This window comes from Ambystoma mexicanum, chromosome 11 (genome assembly GCF_040938575.1).
Source record: "Ambystoma mexicanum isolate Mex_15411 chromosome 11, UKY_AmexF1_1, whole genome shotgun sequence".
Taxonomy (NCBI): Eukaryota; Metazoa; Chordata; class Amphibia; order Caudata; family Ambystomatidae; genus Ambystoma; species Ambystoma mexicanum.
Window position 1 is genome coordinate 1,097,742,114 of NC_090934.1, and position 17,016 is coordinate 1,097,759,129.

At 47.0% G+C, this 17,016-nt stretch overlaps 1 protein-coding gene across 5 annotated transcripts in view; it reads right to left on the minus strand.

Annotated features, from left to right (window-relative positions):
• The window catches only part of MYO1E (myosin IE), a 933,795-nt gene that overhangs the window by 35,927 nt on the left and 880,852 nt on the right, over nt 1–17,016 (minus strand). For 2 of the 5 annotated variants that reach the window (XM_069624386.1, XM_069624390.1), the window contains 2 exons: nt 6,927–7,131; nt 3,921–4,090 (listed from right to left, as the gene is read on the minus strand). In XM_069624386.1, the coding sequence (XP_069480487.1) occupies nt 3,921–4,090; nt 6,927–7,131 (375 nt within the window). The remainder of the gene's footprint in view (nt 1–3,920; nt 4,091–6,926; nt 7,132–17,016) is intronic. The other 3 variants (XM_069624389.1, XM_069624388.1, XM_069624387.1) reach the window with 3 other exon arrangements.

Genomic DNA, 17,016 nt, shown 5'->3' on the forward strand with positions numbered 1-17,016 from the left:
CCTCAATTCCTAACTCTTCCAATGTCTCCAACATTCCAGACCACTCCTTAGTAAGGAACATGTTCAAGTTTTATTTCAATTCAGGCCATGATAAAAGGAATACATCCTTAAAATGGTTGCAGGTATGAAATCAACATCTTGCTTGGGGGACAGTTGCCCTTCAAGTATCTTTAAGACCTGTGTGAACACGCTTGTACCATCGGTAACACGTATGATCAACCTCTTCTTCTCTGAAGCAAGTGTACCGTCGGTCCTTAAAAAGCCATGGATTACCTCTCTTTTAAAAAAGAGCATGCTGGATCCCAACCTAGCAAAGCATTATCACCCCATCACTAATGAACCCTTTTTATTGAAGATTCTGGACCGCGTTGCTTATAGTCAACTGTAAAATGTCCTTGTAAGTAATAATCTCCTGAACCCAAAACAGTCTGGCTTCAGGTCCAAATACAGGTCGGGCACCGCACATTTTGACTGGAAATCTAATATTGCCAGTATTGTATATTGTGGTAGGCCAGCACTACCTATGCTGCTGGACTTATCGGCCATGTTCGCTGGAGTGACTGTTGAAGATGTGAGCTCCACCCCCACACTAGTTACATGTGGAGTACCTCAGGGGTCGTGCATTTCGCCCACACTGTTTAACATATACATCATGCCCCTCCTCACACTTCTCGATGACCTATCCAATATACTAACTATGCTGATGACACCCAGGTCATAATTGAGTTGTCCGGCTGTCGTACAGAAGACACTTCCTCCGTTAATTCTATCTATCAAGCTATTCATGAGTGGATGGTGACTAATTTACTAGCATTGAATGCCAATAAGATGGAACTTTTAATCATAGCATAAGACAACAAAATAAAAAAAACTTGGCCTTGATTATGAAAGCTTTACCATGGCTGGTAATATAATTAAATTATCCAAGTCCATAAAGACATTAGGCATCATCTTTGATGCTGAGTTGTCTATGAAGCCACATGCGGCTCAGGTAAGAGCATCCTGCGGATATACCACCAAATTGTTAAATTACATTCACCCTTATATTTAGCTAAAAAACAGAGCTCTCTTGGCCTCATCCCTGATTACGGCAACAGCTTCCTAGCAGGAACCTCTAAAGCCAATCTCAACTGAAATGAATATGCCTGCGGTAATTCTGAAGTTCTTTAGAGCCCTACAACCTCATACTGACCAATCATAAAACTCTCCCAGCTTCTCTGTCTTATCTTAGTCTGGCAATGGTAACATTGCAGCAGTAAGCTGTGGTTCCCTGCTGGCTGCAGTCTTCTGCCTTCACCCCGGGCCTCCCCTCTTTGCCTCACCCCTTCCCCTTTCATGTTTCAGAGTTTAAAACCGATTTTATTTAATGCAACCATTTGCTCTCCAAGGTCAAACTCAAAAGGGTAAAAAAGCCTCTTTTGCATACTCCCAACAGGTTCAGGGTTTCTGTATAAAACGCCCAAGGTACAGGATACTTCTCCATCACTCACAGACTCAAAAGTACACCCTCTGGACTTCTTCCGGCTGGTTACCAGTTGGGATACAATCACCTGATGTGCCTTTCAGTTCCTGTGGACATTGATCTGTAGGTAGTAGTAGACTTTCTCGTCAATGCAAAGGCAGAGCCGAGTTTTCCTTCCCAAGTCTCTGTAGGTGTGCTGAAGAGGGCTCTATTACCTCCCGCTCCTAGGACGCGACCACCTGCTTTTCCACCTTTACTCCAGTTTCTTTCCACATCTGTGCTACTCCACATGTTTGTTCGTCCTCCAAGTGTGGACTTGATCTGATCAGATTGAGGTCCCACTCCTAGGCAATGCCTTGGGCCTACCTTGGTTTCTCATGCCTTCCTTTCTTACTGGGTTTGGCCTTGTAGTTTCCTGAAATTCTCCTCTGATCCCCGCTTGATGTTTCAGACCTACCTACTGCAGATGTCTCTAACAAATCTCCTGGAGTTCCTTTAACCAAACTGCCTCCTTGTGATGTGCCTTCTAACAAACATCTTGTTGAGGTCTCCTGAAGTTGTCCCCACCCCTAATTCATCCTCTATTCAACCTCCTGACGTTTCTGTAGCCCAACCTCTTCTCACTCTTGAGGTTTCCTTTCATAACCTCCTCCTGTTATTTCTGTAAACCACCATCCCCCCTCCTCCTACTGTTCCTAAATGTATCTTTACTTCTTGTCCCTCACCACCTTTCTCACTTCCCCTATCCCTCATAATACCCTTGCTTCTCCACTCCGCTCTCTCTCAACTCCCTCTCCAAGCACCTTCTTTCTCCACTCCTCCAAATTCTCTTTGCTCTCCATCTTTCTCCAAACTCTTGTCACCCAAACACCCACACTGCCTAATTGAGCTTTTCAGCTTTTGTAGCCCTGAGACACCTCCCCTGATGTTGGTCTTACTGTGAGGTTTTTCACCTGTGAATGAGTGGCTGTATTTACATATTGCAGTTGTGTATGCTTTGGGCCTGAACCAGGCTTTTATATGATTGATACAGAGTCTTGGTTTTCCTTTGTACTAGGTGTATGGACCTGGCTGCCCAGAGTGTCCCCTTCCTTTCTAGTGACCTGGAGCCTGTGTTTGTGCTCTAGGGAAGAACTGATTTATGGGGAGCAATGAGAAATCCTCTCACATGTTGACTGTTTCCCCATGTGAGCTCTCTGTGCTCTCGCTGCAACGAGACAGGGACAGAGGTTCAGTACTCTTAAGGGACAGTGTTTAGAAACTCCACTGCCTCAGAAGTACCCGAAGCACTTCTGTTTTGGAATGTGGACAGCATGGCATTAATGACTTCATATTTCAGCTTTCTAGGTGTGGAGGCTTAAAGGGACAACAAACCTAGAGGGCCTCTCCTTGTGCTCATCTGCTGGGGAATAAGTCAGAGTGATCAGGGGAGTTTCCCCATACCATCCCCGGGCATATTATCGACTTGCTTGGAGAGCCACCTTTGTGGTCATGCCACTAGATTTCCCTAGTGCTAGACAGGGGACATCGTCACTGTGGCTACACATTTTGGGAAACAAGATTTTAACTAAAACCAATGACAGTAGGTATTTCCTTGGGATACTTGCCACACACGCCAGCAATATCAGCCCCTAATTGTATTGCACGTATTTCGTAATAATCTCACAAACAAAAGAAGGTGAGAAAGAAAGGTACATGAAATATACTTTACTAAATTGCAACAGTGTTTGCAGCTTACCCCCCCACCCCATAGTCAGCCCCAGCTATAATCCCAGCCTGATGGCTCCAGAAGATAGCGAATAAAAGGTGAAATGCCAGTACCTTATGGAGCAGAGCATTTATCAAGGCATGGTTATGTTCATTATCCCTGCACAGAGCCTCAGCGTGTGGAGAATAGAGTAGAATAATATCCTGACAAAGTGAAAAATTAAACCCCAAAAAGAGAAAAGATGCCCATATTTGTGCATGCCAGGTTGTTCACCACAAAAGGCATCTTAAGGCCACTTATAATAGTTTATTGGTGCAGAGGCCAGATTCATTTCTCAGCAAATTGCAAAGTAAGAGAACATTCCTGACCAAATCCTTATGTCCTTCGCAGAAGCCAACAAAGTGATGATCACATTCGGCAGGCTTCGTGAGAACTGGGTACTATAACAATTGAATATCCGTGGGCCTACATTTGCAACAAAGCATTCGGTCTGGAATTTGTCAACTTTTGGTTTGGGATCTGCAACATGGCAAAGGTACAAATTTGGTGCAATGCTTTCTGGTAATCTTTATAGAACTAATCCTCATTTCCTGATGGGAAACTGTGAAAATATCCTAAACTTGCAGGCGGATACCCATTTGAATTTGCCTATTTTTCTGCCACTTTAAAAGTGACACGCTTGGAAGCCACATGATAAACACACATTGAAATTGAATTATTTAAAAATACAACAAGGCTTCTTTTATCTACCTTCTTTGATGATATCAATCACATCATTGGCATTGAAGCTGAGCTCGTCCGTGTCCTGAGCATCGTAGGCATACAGAGCACGGCACAGAGGTACTTGAGGCTTGGGTTTTGGCTGTGGTTTAGGCCGTCCACCTCCGGGTGCTGGTCTGCTGGCTTGTCGACGGACACTGCTGGAAAGGGAAGCAGATAGGACATTAAAGAGTCTGCAACCACACAGACAGACCATAACTGTGCTGCTCCAACAGAGCTTCAGAAACCATGATGTGAGCCATGGTTGGGCATAGCAAAGGCCACGTACAGAAGTATTTTGAAGACTGACATTTACACGTATTGACAAACAAAAATACATTTGCATGATTAATGTAAGGAAGGGATTTGGTTGTTATTGGTCTTGCAGTTTCTAGATCAGATCCAATTCTGGATGTCTCGCCATCCAGAATAAAGCTGTGAGCGGTCGTAGCAACGTACAGTGAAAGTGAAGTGCGAGAAGCTTGATCTGCATTTTACTGTGGCATCAAAATGGCAAAAACATTACCACCGGTTGATTGTGTGGGCTCTTGTGTCATACACAATTAGTGGTGATGTGCCTCTGAGAACCCGTTTTTGGTGGGACTGATCCATGAATACACTACATGGAATTACGTGAAGGAGACATTGGGAAGACCTACAATAGCAAGACCTACACATCAACTTCACTCTAAAATCCTGTACCTTATCTATTTTGTTCTCTCCTAACCACAGAAAGGATACAAAATATGTATGTTCTGCCTTGGCAGAGACACAATTCCCAGTCTCCCCTGCTCTCTCCAAACCATAGGAGCAATACCGGATATCGCCTTTAAGAGAAATATCCACTCCCGATTTATCATCCCAGAAACAGCTGAAAGGTATTATTTAAGCAAGTGTGAGCAATCATTTTGCACCAGTTGCATTGGAAAGGCCCACCCACCATCTCTATTACAGGCTTGTGCTACATTACTGAAAATGTGAACCCCACTCCCAATTTTTTGATTAAACCTGGAAGTCTGTGCAGATTGAATCTTTGTCGAGCCCTGGGATGTGTCGCGTAGTACAAGACGACAACACCCACCTAAAGAAGACTTGAGTCAACCTCTGTGAGGTAACTGATGGATCAGTGCTTACTATTAACCATGGAGGGCACAGGTGGGGTGCAATCCCCAGGAACCTCTGTTCCCAGAAGAAGCCTTGCTGCTCCTCACTGCGCGAATCCGTCACAACAAGGCAGCAGTACTTGAACCTTGAGTGCATGTAATGAATAGAGCCCATGGTCTATTGTTCCAGAACAAGGAACAACCAATAACTGTACATATCCTAGTGGGGATCCCGCAAGTCAAATTCTTATTGAAACTGTGATTACTGGGCACTGATTGCATCTTCTCAGTTGTGCAGCTGTACAGACTGCAAACATCATACCCTCAACAGTTAGCCTTGCCCCCAGTCCAGCACTGTCTCCAGTGGGTCTTCAGCCATCCTGTTTGTCTGCAGCATGTTGCCATCACCAACGCACCATGGTTGAAGACCAAGGCTGCCACTGTTGAACTTTGACTAGTCTAAAATCCAAGGTTTTGGCAGCCAGGGCCTGGATGCCCTGGAACAATGCCTACAGCAAATACCAGCCTACCTGATTGAATCTTATTCTTAGAATTGTGAATACTGAAAAGTCGAAAGCATATCCTGCTCAACCAATACATAGTCGGTTTGTCTTCCTGATTCATTCCGATTGTGAATTGGCTCCCGGTTGAGTGGAGGCAGAACTGAAGGCACCCCTGGAAATTTGCAACCGGATTTGCTATCTTAAAAATATGCATAACTTTGGATATTACCGCTGACCTGAACTGGTAGTCGAACACTAAACATACTCTCTCTCTATAAATATATGTACCTGTTCCCTGCACAGAATGAATTACCTTCTCAGAAGATGTCATTTAAAAAAACAATATCTGCATGCAGATTTGCTTATTGTATAGTATTATATGTGTTCTATTGTATCTTAACTAGGCCACTGCCTTCCTACGAGTTGTGCTTGATTGCTCAGCCACATCTACTACTAAGTGAGCCAGTCTGATATTGAACAGGTGGCATCACTCAACAAAACTTTACGCCATGACACATAAAAATCCCTGTTTACGTAAGCACCAGAGGAGCACAACATTCCATCCACCATTATCTTCACATATCCTGGCAATAGTCCTACACACCTTAACATTTATTGCTATACAGAGCATCTGAATGAATGAAGGCTGACTTAAGTTTTCTATTTCTGAGTGTGCTAAGTCATGGTGCCAGCATTTCTTCGTATTTAAAGTCAAACTTCATCCAAGGGTTGAAAGGGAAAACATTCAGCAGGAATCTTTTTCCCCTCATTTATTTACACTGAATGCACCGACTTGTCATTTTACACTGAGTACTTTCACTTTTTGAAGCGGTTGGACACTTAATTGGTAAAAATTAGAAATCATGACACAGAGACAACAAATATGTCGTCATACACCCATTCACTAGAACTCATGCTAGTTCCTTTCATGGTGTATGGATCAGAATTAACCCAGACAGGAGCTATGCACCATATAATGGAGCATCAGACTTGCAGCTATTCATTCATAGGAAACATAATGGTGTCAGAGGTGGCATATTCACAGAGAAATGGAACATGTATCAGGAAGCGTCCATGCAAGGAGCCGTTATTGAATTCCTCTTTATGCATTTGTATGAAGTAGGCATGCACAGACCACATTGTAGTCCTTCATTCCTGTACCTTTCCCCACTGGAATAAGCCCACATGCCGTTGGCAAAGCATGAAGCAGGCCAAATGAAGATACCATCTGGGGCAATATGAGAGCCCAAAGAATATCATCAGAGCATGCAGCGGCATCTCACCAAGCAGGGTGCTGCGAAAGGAGGGCATATGGCTGCCTGTAGCTTTCATGCGCTGGTGCATAACCTCTGACAAGCTCTGAGTGATATAAGAGTGCAGATGGACCTTACCCGGCGGCACCTTGATCGGGCACTCTGAGGAAGTCCAGGCTTTGCGGTTTCTGTGCATTAATATCTGAGCCTCCCGAGACTTGCCTTGGCAGAGAAGGGCGCTCCATCATGCTAGCATACAGGTTCAGGCTGCCAACCGCATTGCTCCCTGGTTTTGCATGCTGTCCATAGGGCGAAGGCATTATCATTCCATTCTGATGATGACCTAGAATATAAGGAAAGTTAATGAATAATTTAAGAAAATGTAGTATCTTCTGTATTTTTTTCAGTTTTGCTAAAATAAAAAGTTACTTACCATACTGATTGAGGTACTCATAGTCCATAATCTCCTTTCCACCATACTGTATGAGTGTCTGTACAGGGACGGCTGTTGTGGGGTGTTTCCTAAAGTCTACCTGTGGTAAGACTTTATGAAACTATCCCTTGGTACACAGAGCTCCAACTTCTATTAGCACCCTTGGCGGGGGAGCCAGCCAATCAGGAGGCTTGAAACACAGGCTGAATCTCCCGATGTTAACCTGCGTTCCAAGCCACCTGATGGCCACCTCCCCCACCCGCCATCTTCCCCCGCCCACCTGATGTCCACATCCCCTCTTTTCAAAAGATCCCCCCTCCCCACTTACCTCATTGCGGCAGCAGCACTCGCAGCCGCCGCGGCTTCCTCCTTCATTTCCTCATGTGTGAGGCCGCCATGGAAAGACAAGAGGAGCTCCATACGGAGCCCCACCTTCCCTTTCCATGACAGCCATCTTTGAACAGTCTTTGCATTGTGTGAACGGGACGCCGTGAGGCGACCTGTTAACGGAATGAAAATACTTTCAATTAGCCCAGTCCCAGCCCATGGGATGATATATTTTATTTGTATCGATCTCATACACAAGTGTTTCAGAGCATGACGGGCAAGGGAGGGGAACAAGGGAGGACAAAACAACGATCTTACTAGGCCCAGTGACATTGAGATGCAGTCGATAGGGAAGGGGCAAAGTGCAAGGGAGAGGGGAGGAGTGGAAAGTACTGAGCAAGGCATAAAACAACAACAAATGGTAGTGCAACCAGCAAGTTGGTAAGTGCAAGGTTAAAGCGCAGACAATGGGTGTCTGTTAAGTGCAGGTAAGGGGACTGTAGGGTTACAGATACAGACCCAAGTTCAAGGGTTGCCAGGAGGCAGTGCAGGTGTGTGGCTGGGTGCGCAGGCACCTGGGCCCCGAAAATCAGAGGGTATCCAGGTGCCTGGTGCCGAAGCAGGCAGATTAGCAGGGGAGAGGAAGAGCGAACGCAGAAGCAAAGAGGAAGGTCTTGAGGTGCTTCCGGAACTGTAGATGGTTCTCCTCATGTTTCAGAGAGACAGGGAGGATGTTCCAGAGGGAGGCCCCAACCGAGGAAAGAGATCTACCCCCAACTCGTTGCTTGGAGAAGCGACTGACTTGAGGGACTTGGAGGTGGAGGAGCCAAGAGCTCGAGTAGGAAGGTATTTACGGATAGGGAGTTGAAGGTTTTGTGGACCCAGGCCCCAGAAAGCCTTGTGGACAATGCATTGGGTCTTGAATTGAATCCTTGCAGCTGGAGAGATATGATCCCTGGGCTTGAGGCCAAGGACAAGTTTCGCAGTCCTGTTATGGATGAGTTGCATAGGGCAGAGAAAAGAAGCAGGGAGATTTAGAAGGAGGTTATTGCAGTAGTCCACCCTAGAGAGATCCAGAGCTCTAGAAACAGTGAGCTTCTGGGGGAAGGAGAGGACAGGAAGTATACCTCTGAGGAGGTGCAGTTGGTCGTTTGACTTCTTAGAGACGTCAGAGATGTGAGGAGAAAAGGAGAGTGTGGAGTCGAAGATGACCCCAAGGTTCTTAGCCTCACAGGTGGGGGCAAGAAAAGGGGCAAGGGAGGCCGGCCAGAGAGCGACAGGAAAGGAGAGTGCAGGTGTGCCGATGATGAGAATCTGTCTTACTGGCATTAAGGCAGAAATCATTGGCCGCACACCAGTCCTGGATAGCAGACAGACAGTCAGAGATGTGAGAGGGAGAAGAGGTGGCAGGGGGAAGCCTGAAAATGAACTCAGTGTCATCCGCATAGCACTGAAAGTTGGAGCAGAGAGCGGCAATGCAGTGGGCAAGGGGTGCCAGGTATTGGTCGAAAAGCGAGGGCGACAGATTACACCCCTGGGCAACACCACAGGTAGAGAGGGAGATAGAGGAGAGATAGGACCCAAGTTGGACCAGGGAGGGTCGATCAGCGAGGAAAGAGGTCAGCCAGGGCAGGGCCTGATCAGTGATACCCATGTTATCATGGAGACGGTGGAGCAGGATGGCATGGTTGACCGATAGATCAAGTAGGATGAGGACAGAGGGGATGTTAGAGTCGAGGTTTGGAGAGCAGGTCTTCACAGATGTTCAGGAGAGCAGTTTCTGTGCTTCTGGCAGCTCTGAAGTCAGACTGATGGTCATGGAGGCAACCAACAGGATCAGTGTGGACATTAAATTGGGAGATGGGCAGCTTTTCCAGGAATTTGCCCAGGAAAAGAGGGATGGAGATTGTGCGATAGTTAGCCGGGCATGTGGGGTCAGCTGTGGGGTTTTTGAGAGGAGGGTGCACAAGGGAGTGCTTCAGAGGGGAGGGGAAGGCTCCAGAGGCGTATGAGAGGTTGCAGAAGTCAGCCAGAGCAGGAGTAAGGGTGTCAATGTGGTCCTTGATGGTTTTGGACAAACAGGGAAGAACCTGTTTTGATGAGACTTTCATAGTTTGGACTTCTCTGGAAATCTCATCAGGGTAGAACAGAGGAAACAAAGAGAAAGGGGGCAGGGGCGGCTGTAGGAGAGCCAGAGGTAACAGATAGCGAAGGGGGAAGAGGAGGAGAGGACGAGAGGGTGGAAAGGAGGTCCTGGGTTTTTGAGATGAAATGAGAGGCAAGGGCCATGCAAAGGGCCTGGGAAGTGACCGGAAGAGGTAGAGACTGCAGCAGGGTTGGCCAGCTTCAGATTTTAAAGAGTTTGGCTGAGTTGTTAGATGCTGCAGAGACGCGGGCTTGGATGTGGGCTCTCTTCTTAGTTGGGATAAGGAGCTGTTATTGCTTTTGGAGCAGGTGGCAGGCCAGTTTGTCAGAGGATGTACAAGAAGCCCACCGTTTCCTGTCAGCCACCCTACTCTCGCGTTTAAGGGTAGCTAGGTCGGAGTCATACTAAGACTTGCATTTGGCTTTGGGCTTCAAGCAGATCCTCTTGACGGCTGCTAATGGTGTTAAGCACCCGTTCCAAGGGCTGGAAGGGGTGGCAACGGCTCGGGGCCCTCGTTAAAAGCCCTTGCTTTGCTCAGGTCGTTAACTTGGGCCACCAGACCGTTACCACCCATTCCAGCCCTTGGAGCAGGTGCTTAACACCACAGTAGAGGCCTGTACCACTAAAGGTATTGGTAGAATGACAGAGCAGCTAGGCTTATTTTAGGAGGTAGATGTGAGCTATAGGTAAGTACAAAGAACTTAGAATATACATAGACCCAAAGAAACTCTTACACACTTGTAGTTATATCAAAATAGTTATTTGTTTTATATACAAAAGGTAAAGTTAATTCTTAAGGTAAGTACTATTTCAAACTAATAAACACAATAGAAGACCAATGCAATACTTCAGGTGTGTAAAACTATAATGTAAGACATATACAGTTAATTGAACACAGTTTAAAGGTAAATAAAATCACTGTTATAGCAACACAGAAAATGTTCTGTTGAAGGAAAAAAATGTTAAACAACACTAACAATAGCAGGTCAGTACTTTTAAAGACTTAAATTACTTTTCAGAGGCCTAAAGGCTTTAGCAGTCCATCCCTATCTAGGTATGAGTTCTTCAAAGTCAGATTGGAGGTAAGGCACTGAAGTAGAGGCAAAGTTTCAGAGGATTCTTCAAGCATAAGTAAGAAAGGGGTTTTTGTTGGTTAAGAAGGTTTCAGAGACCTTGCGAAAGGCTGCCTGTATGCGCACAAGCGTTAGGCCTAGGTGAACGGTAAGGGTGAACACTCAAACACCGGAATCGGCACTCCAGTACTAAAGGAGTGACAGAATGACTCAAGATAAGTATTACCACAAGTCCCACAGCACCTGAGTAGTGATGAAGAAGACGCAGCTGGATGCCTCCACGATGCAGCAGCGGTGGACCCGGTCACCTGTTACTTGGTTGTGGTGACGAAAGGAGAGACTCTGGAAGGGATGTCGCTGCAGCAATCGAGAGAACGGACTCCCAGCAAAGGATTTTTCAGCCTCCAATGTTGATCTGTGGTTTTGGCACCTTTTCAATGACTTTTTTAAATGAAACTTTAAAAAAATTGTTTAGGGGTAACAAGGGAGACCTCAGGGGTCGCAGTTGCGACCTATGGCGAACCCTAAATGACATCCATGAGATAACTCTTAACTGCCTCATTCTGGAGAACTTGTAATCTGCTTAGGAAGCCATTGTTCTCTGATTAAAAGGGTGTTAGAATAGTCAATGCGAGGCCTAATAATTGCCCTAACCAGGGTTGCTTGGTTTTTAGGTGACAAGAGGGGTTTGATATGTCTTAACACCCTCAGATGGTACTGAGCACTGCAGATCACCCCATCTACCTGAGACTCCCAAGAGAGACTTGTAGGTAGATGCCAAGCGTTTGACCTTCTCTACAACAATAATTCAATTCCCTTCAATATTTAAGCACTCATATTCCAGATTCAATTTGGCTCTAGCTTGCACAGAGCCAAAAATTAGCAGCTCAGTTTTAGTGTTGTTCAAACACATCCAATTTTGAACATCCAATTCTTAACTAGGCCATAGATGTGGTATAGTCTAGCAGAGTCTATACTGTAACACCCGCTTAGCTCCATCAAGAGCCGAGTATCATCTGCATAGTTAGTACGCACCCTGCAGGACACCACAATAAATTGGTTCAGTCTCCGAGCTGGCAGTGCCTGCCACTCAGGAAGGAACAAACCCAGTCAATTGCTTCTTGACAACAATCTCCAGTTCAACCCAGCATATCCAACAGGCACTTATGGTCCAGCAGATCAAAAGCAGCTTATAGATCTAAGAGTACCAGCAGCAGAGAGCTGCCTTTCTCCAGAATGTCCAACATATGAGTTTGGAGATCTAGTAATGTGCTCTCTGTTCCATGGTTTGCTCTGAAGCCAGATTGCTTAAGATGGAAAATGCCAGAGCTTTCCAGATGTAGCTGGAGCTGAGTTGTTGCTACTTTGTCCACAATTTTCAGTAAGAATAGTGTATTTGTAATTGGTCACAAATTGTTAGGATCTCTTGGGCTCAGGCCTGATTTATTTTATCAGAGGAGTACCTACGACCTGCTTGATAGAATCAGGTAGAGAGGCATTCACAAAGCGCACCAGAAAGGGGGCAAAGATTTTAGGCTTACTTAAAAAAAAAAACATCTCTTTATTAATTTTACAACATGAATATAAAGAAGGAAGATAAACTATTCCCCGACCCCCCTATGCCCCCTTGGTGATTTTTCGTCCCTTCCAAGGGCCGCTCCCGCTTGGGCGAGTTTGTTGAGTTTACTGCAGGTCTAGAATCTTGAGGCGTTGGGGGCACCAAATTACCCTGTAAGCGTCTCTGAGGAAGGCCAGCATCTATCCCCAATCCCCAGCAAATTTCGACATCTCCCCGTTCATAGCATAGGTCGCCCACTCTAATGCCACTGTGTCCCATAACCTCCGTAGCCAATCTTGAAAAGACGGTACATTGGCACTCCTTCATCTCTGAGCAATTACTGTCATAGCCGCAAGCGTCAATATCACTCTTGCTCTTTCTCTGCTGCGAGGTTCTCCTGCTGCCCCGCCAACCTGCAGGACCAGTAGCACCTGTTCCAGAGATCTGCTCCCCCTTCCCCAAATGCCTGGTCTTGCGCCCGCTGCATTTCCATCCAGAATGGAGCGATTTTCGGGCACCTCCACCAGATATGCTCAGCTGTTCCCTAGTGCCCACACCATTTCCAGCACTCCCCTGATATCTCTGGGTACATCCTGTGCAGAGTTGCCGGTGTGTAGTGCCACCCAAATATTATTTTGTACCAGGCTTCCTGTATCTGTGAGGCCCTAGCCAGTTTAGGGATTTTCCTCCACAGATTTGACCATTCCTCTGTTTCCAAAACCCTCCCTATTACCCGCCCCCACCTTGTCATGAAGGTCCAGCGCTTGCGGGGGGTAGTCTCCTCAAGGATCCTATAAAGGTTAGAGATTAGAGCCTTGGTACCATCATTCATTGGTAGAAATTTCTCGGAAAAGGTGACCTCCCTGGTAGCCGCTCGTTTACTTGGCGGGTATAGTAGCCAGTGGCGTAACTGGGCATACCTGAGCCTTCCCCCCTTCCCCAATCCCAAAGGCTTCTTTGCACTCTCTAAATGACAGGTTCTCACCCTTCTGGACCATGTCCCGCATTCTCTTGCAGCCCCCCTCCTCCCATTTCCTGAATGCTCCCTTCTCGGTTCCGGGGCGAATTCAGCATTGTTAAATATTGGTGTAAAGGGGGACGGGAAGGATGTAATTCCCCTCTTCTTAGCCAGTCTGTCCCAGTTGTCTGCCATTAAGCATGGAGCTTTCATACATGTTATTAGGCCTGTGTTCTTTCCTCAGCCATAATACCTCCCCATGGTTGTGTTTAGTCACCGGCCTGTCCATCCCAACCCATAATTGTCCCTCGCGCTCCCGCAGCCACTCCCTAATAACCCGCAACTGGGTTGCTTCATAGTATTGTCTGACGTTTGGAAGGGCTAGCATGCGTCTATTGAGTCTAGCCCGTTTTCCTTCCCATATGAACTCCTTCGTCAGGGAATGGAGCTCCCTGAAGAATTTTTCCGGGACCGCCTGTGGGATGGCTTGGAAAAAGTAGAGCAAACGTGGCAACAGGGAGAGGGGGCAGCCTTGTTTTGTGCCCCTACTCAGCCTAAAGGAGCATGAGAGAGTCCCATTCACCATGATCTGAGTGTTCGGCTCCTGGTAATTAGCCCTCACCATTTTTAAGAAGTTACCTCCCAACCCCATCCCGTCCATGGTGCGAAACAGATAAGACCACTACACGCGGTCAAAGCCTTCTCGGCATCTAAATAAAGTAGGACCGCGGGAGTGTTCGTTTTCTGTGTTTTTTCCACCAAGTGGGCTACTCGCCTTATATTATCTGCTGTCTGCCTACCCCACATGAACCCGGACTGGTCACGGTGGATTAAATCCGGGAGCAGTCCCTCTAGTCTGTTGGCCAAAATCTTTGTATAGATTTTAGCATCAATATTGATCAACGCAATCAGCCTATATGATGTCCATTCCACTGGGTCCTTATGCGGTTTTAGGATCAGGGTCATTTTTGCCTCCTCCATGGAGGGGGTTATACGTCCGATAGTTTTGAACGTATTGTATAAATGGGTTAAGTGCAGTATTAGAAATGCTGCAAATGTTTTGTAAAATGCAACCGTATACCCATCGGGGCCTGGGGCTTTTCCAGAAGGGAGTCTCGATATCACCCTTCTCACCTCTTCCTCTGTAATCTCTTGGCTTAAGACTTCTTGGGATTTCTCACTAATTTTGCATAAGTTAACTTTCCCCAGAAACTCCTCTTGGGATTGCGGTCTAGGGTACTGTGATGTGTAAAGCTTCTCATAAAAATCTGCTAGGTGTTCCTGGATATCCTCATTGCGCTTTACCCTCTCTCCCGCCTGACCTAAGTGCCACTATCACGTTTTTCGCTGCTTCCCCCCTCAGAAGACGAGCCAGGAGGCTATCTGCCTTGTTTACCTTTGCATAGAATTTTTGACATACTGACAGTAAGGCCCCTTTCGCTTTTTTAGTTTGGAGGATTCGGAGCTGCCCCTCAGCTCTCCTATACTCTCTCAAGGTGGCTCTGTTCGGCGTTATCTCTGCTTTTTGTTGAGCAGTTTCTACCTCCCCCTCTAACTGCCTCTCCAGCTCTCCCATTTGTCTATCTCGTTTGGCCTGAGCTTGCCTCCAATTGTGGCTTTAAACACATCCCATCTTAAATTCTCTGTAGTATCGCCCCTCTTATTTTCTTCCATGAATGTATTCATTTTCCCTTCCACTTCCTCCCTGAGCACCGGGTCCCTCATGAGAGCTGCCGGGTATTTCCAACTCCATACCCCCCCTCCTTCTCTCCCCTAGCTCTAGATGCATGGTAATAATGTTATGATCTGCTATGCCGAGGGGGCCTACTTTTACATCCTTTACCCGTCCCAAGAGGGTTGCCGATACCCATATATAATCTATCCTAGATTGAGTATCGTGTACACTAGAAAGGAACGTATATCCCTCCTCGTCCCCCTTCAGTTCACTCCATACGTCCTTCAAGCCCAACCCCACCATTCTTTCCAGTAGACCCGCCGGTACTGGTCTCTCCGGACCCGTTGTCCTCTTCCTGGATCTGTCCCAAGCCCTGTCCCAGGCTAAATTAAAATCCCCCATTAGAACAACAGGGCCCCTTGCCGTTTCGCCTAAGATTTTGAGAAAGTGTCTCAGGAATGCTTCATGTCCCGCATTTGGGGCATATAGAACCGCAATTGTATATACAGTGTCCAAACACGTGCCCCGCGCTATAAGGTATCTGCCCCCCCACCCCGTTGTCCCGGACTGTACACTCTTCCCTGAAGTGCACTGAGTTTTTAAAGGCCAAAGCCACTCCTGGCGTTTTCGTGCTTACTGAAGCCTGAAAGATTTGGTCAAAGCCCCTTAGCCTTAACCTCTTTTGGTCCTTGGACAGTAAATGTGTTTCCTCCAAGCCCAGTATATCCAGACCCTCCTTCCTCGTAAACTTCTCCAGTTTTTTCCCTATTTAGGGGAGAGTTAAGCCCCCTCACATTATGGGTTATCCACTTGAATTATATGGTTTTACTCCCAAGCCAAGTGTAATCACCCTTTCATAGGGCTGCTTCCCTTGGAGCATCTCTTCTTTGGCCCTCTACCCCCCCTCGCCCATCCAAAACCTCTCACCGTTACCCCTTTTAAACTGTGTTACCACCCTCCTTGTTCCCTGAAAAGTACCACCCGTGTCCCCCCCCTTTCCCACAAGTCCCTCCTACCCCCCTTCACCCAACTGTGGTTTCACCCCTCCCCTCATTCACTCTTGGGTCACTTCTTCCCTTACCAACCCCAGGATGTTTGCTCCTTGTTGCCCCAAGCCCTTATGATCGCTTCTGAGCCCACCACCCCTTCAAATCAGTACCTTATCTTCAGGATTTTGTCCCTTTGGCTGTCACCCCCACACCGTCATATATTTCTCCGCCCTCCCCCCTCTTCAGTGGGGCCTCTCGGAGCGGGTCTCCTCCTCCTTTTCTCTCCTGCCGTTGACCATTCCCAAGCCCTGGGCCTCTGGCGGTGTTCTGCCCCTGGTGATCTTTCCGACCTCCCTTCTGGCTCACCCTGATCCAGTTCCAATTGCAGCAGGTTCACCCCTTCTTGCAGAGAAGTTATCCTCTTTTGTACTCCCTGCCAGTCAAAGAGGAGGCCAAACGGGAAGGTCCATTTATACTTAATCCCCTTGGCCCTGAGGAATGTCAGGATAGGGTTAATTTGTCGTCTCTTCACCAAGGTGCTGTTGGCCAGATCTTGATACAGTTCTATTCTGTGGCCATCGTGGCTTAGAGTTTCTCTCTGCCTGGCTGCTCTCAAGACTGCCTCCTTCTGTGCATATCTGGCAAAGGCAGTTAGTACGCCCCTTGGTCTGGCATTTGCTCCCTTGTTGATACGGCCCACCCTGTGGACTCTATCCAGCTCGACGGATTCCGGGGGGATTCGTCCAGTAGCCCTGCAAAGATGCTTTGTAGCGTGCCCTTCAGGTCCCTGTCATGAACTGCTTCTGGTAGCCATTTCAGCCATATGTTGACTCTTCTGGACCCGTTCTCCAAGTCCTCCATCCTCAGTTACAAAACCCTTGTTGCTGTGTCCAGTCTTTCAATCGCCTCACTATTCTCTGTGACCTCCTTGCCCACTTCCTGCAGGCCCCTTTCTAGAATGTCCGTCCTCTCTCCTAACTGGCTCACCTCATGCTTAATCTCAGCCATAGCCTGACTAATGTCCAATCTGAGCAACTGGATTTGGTCTTGAAAGGTCTTAGCCAAATTG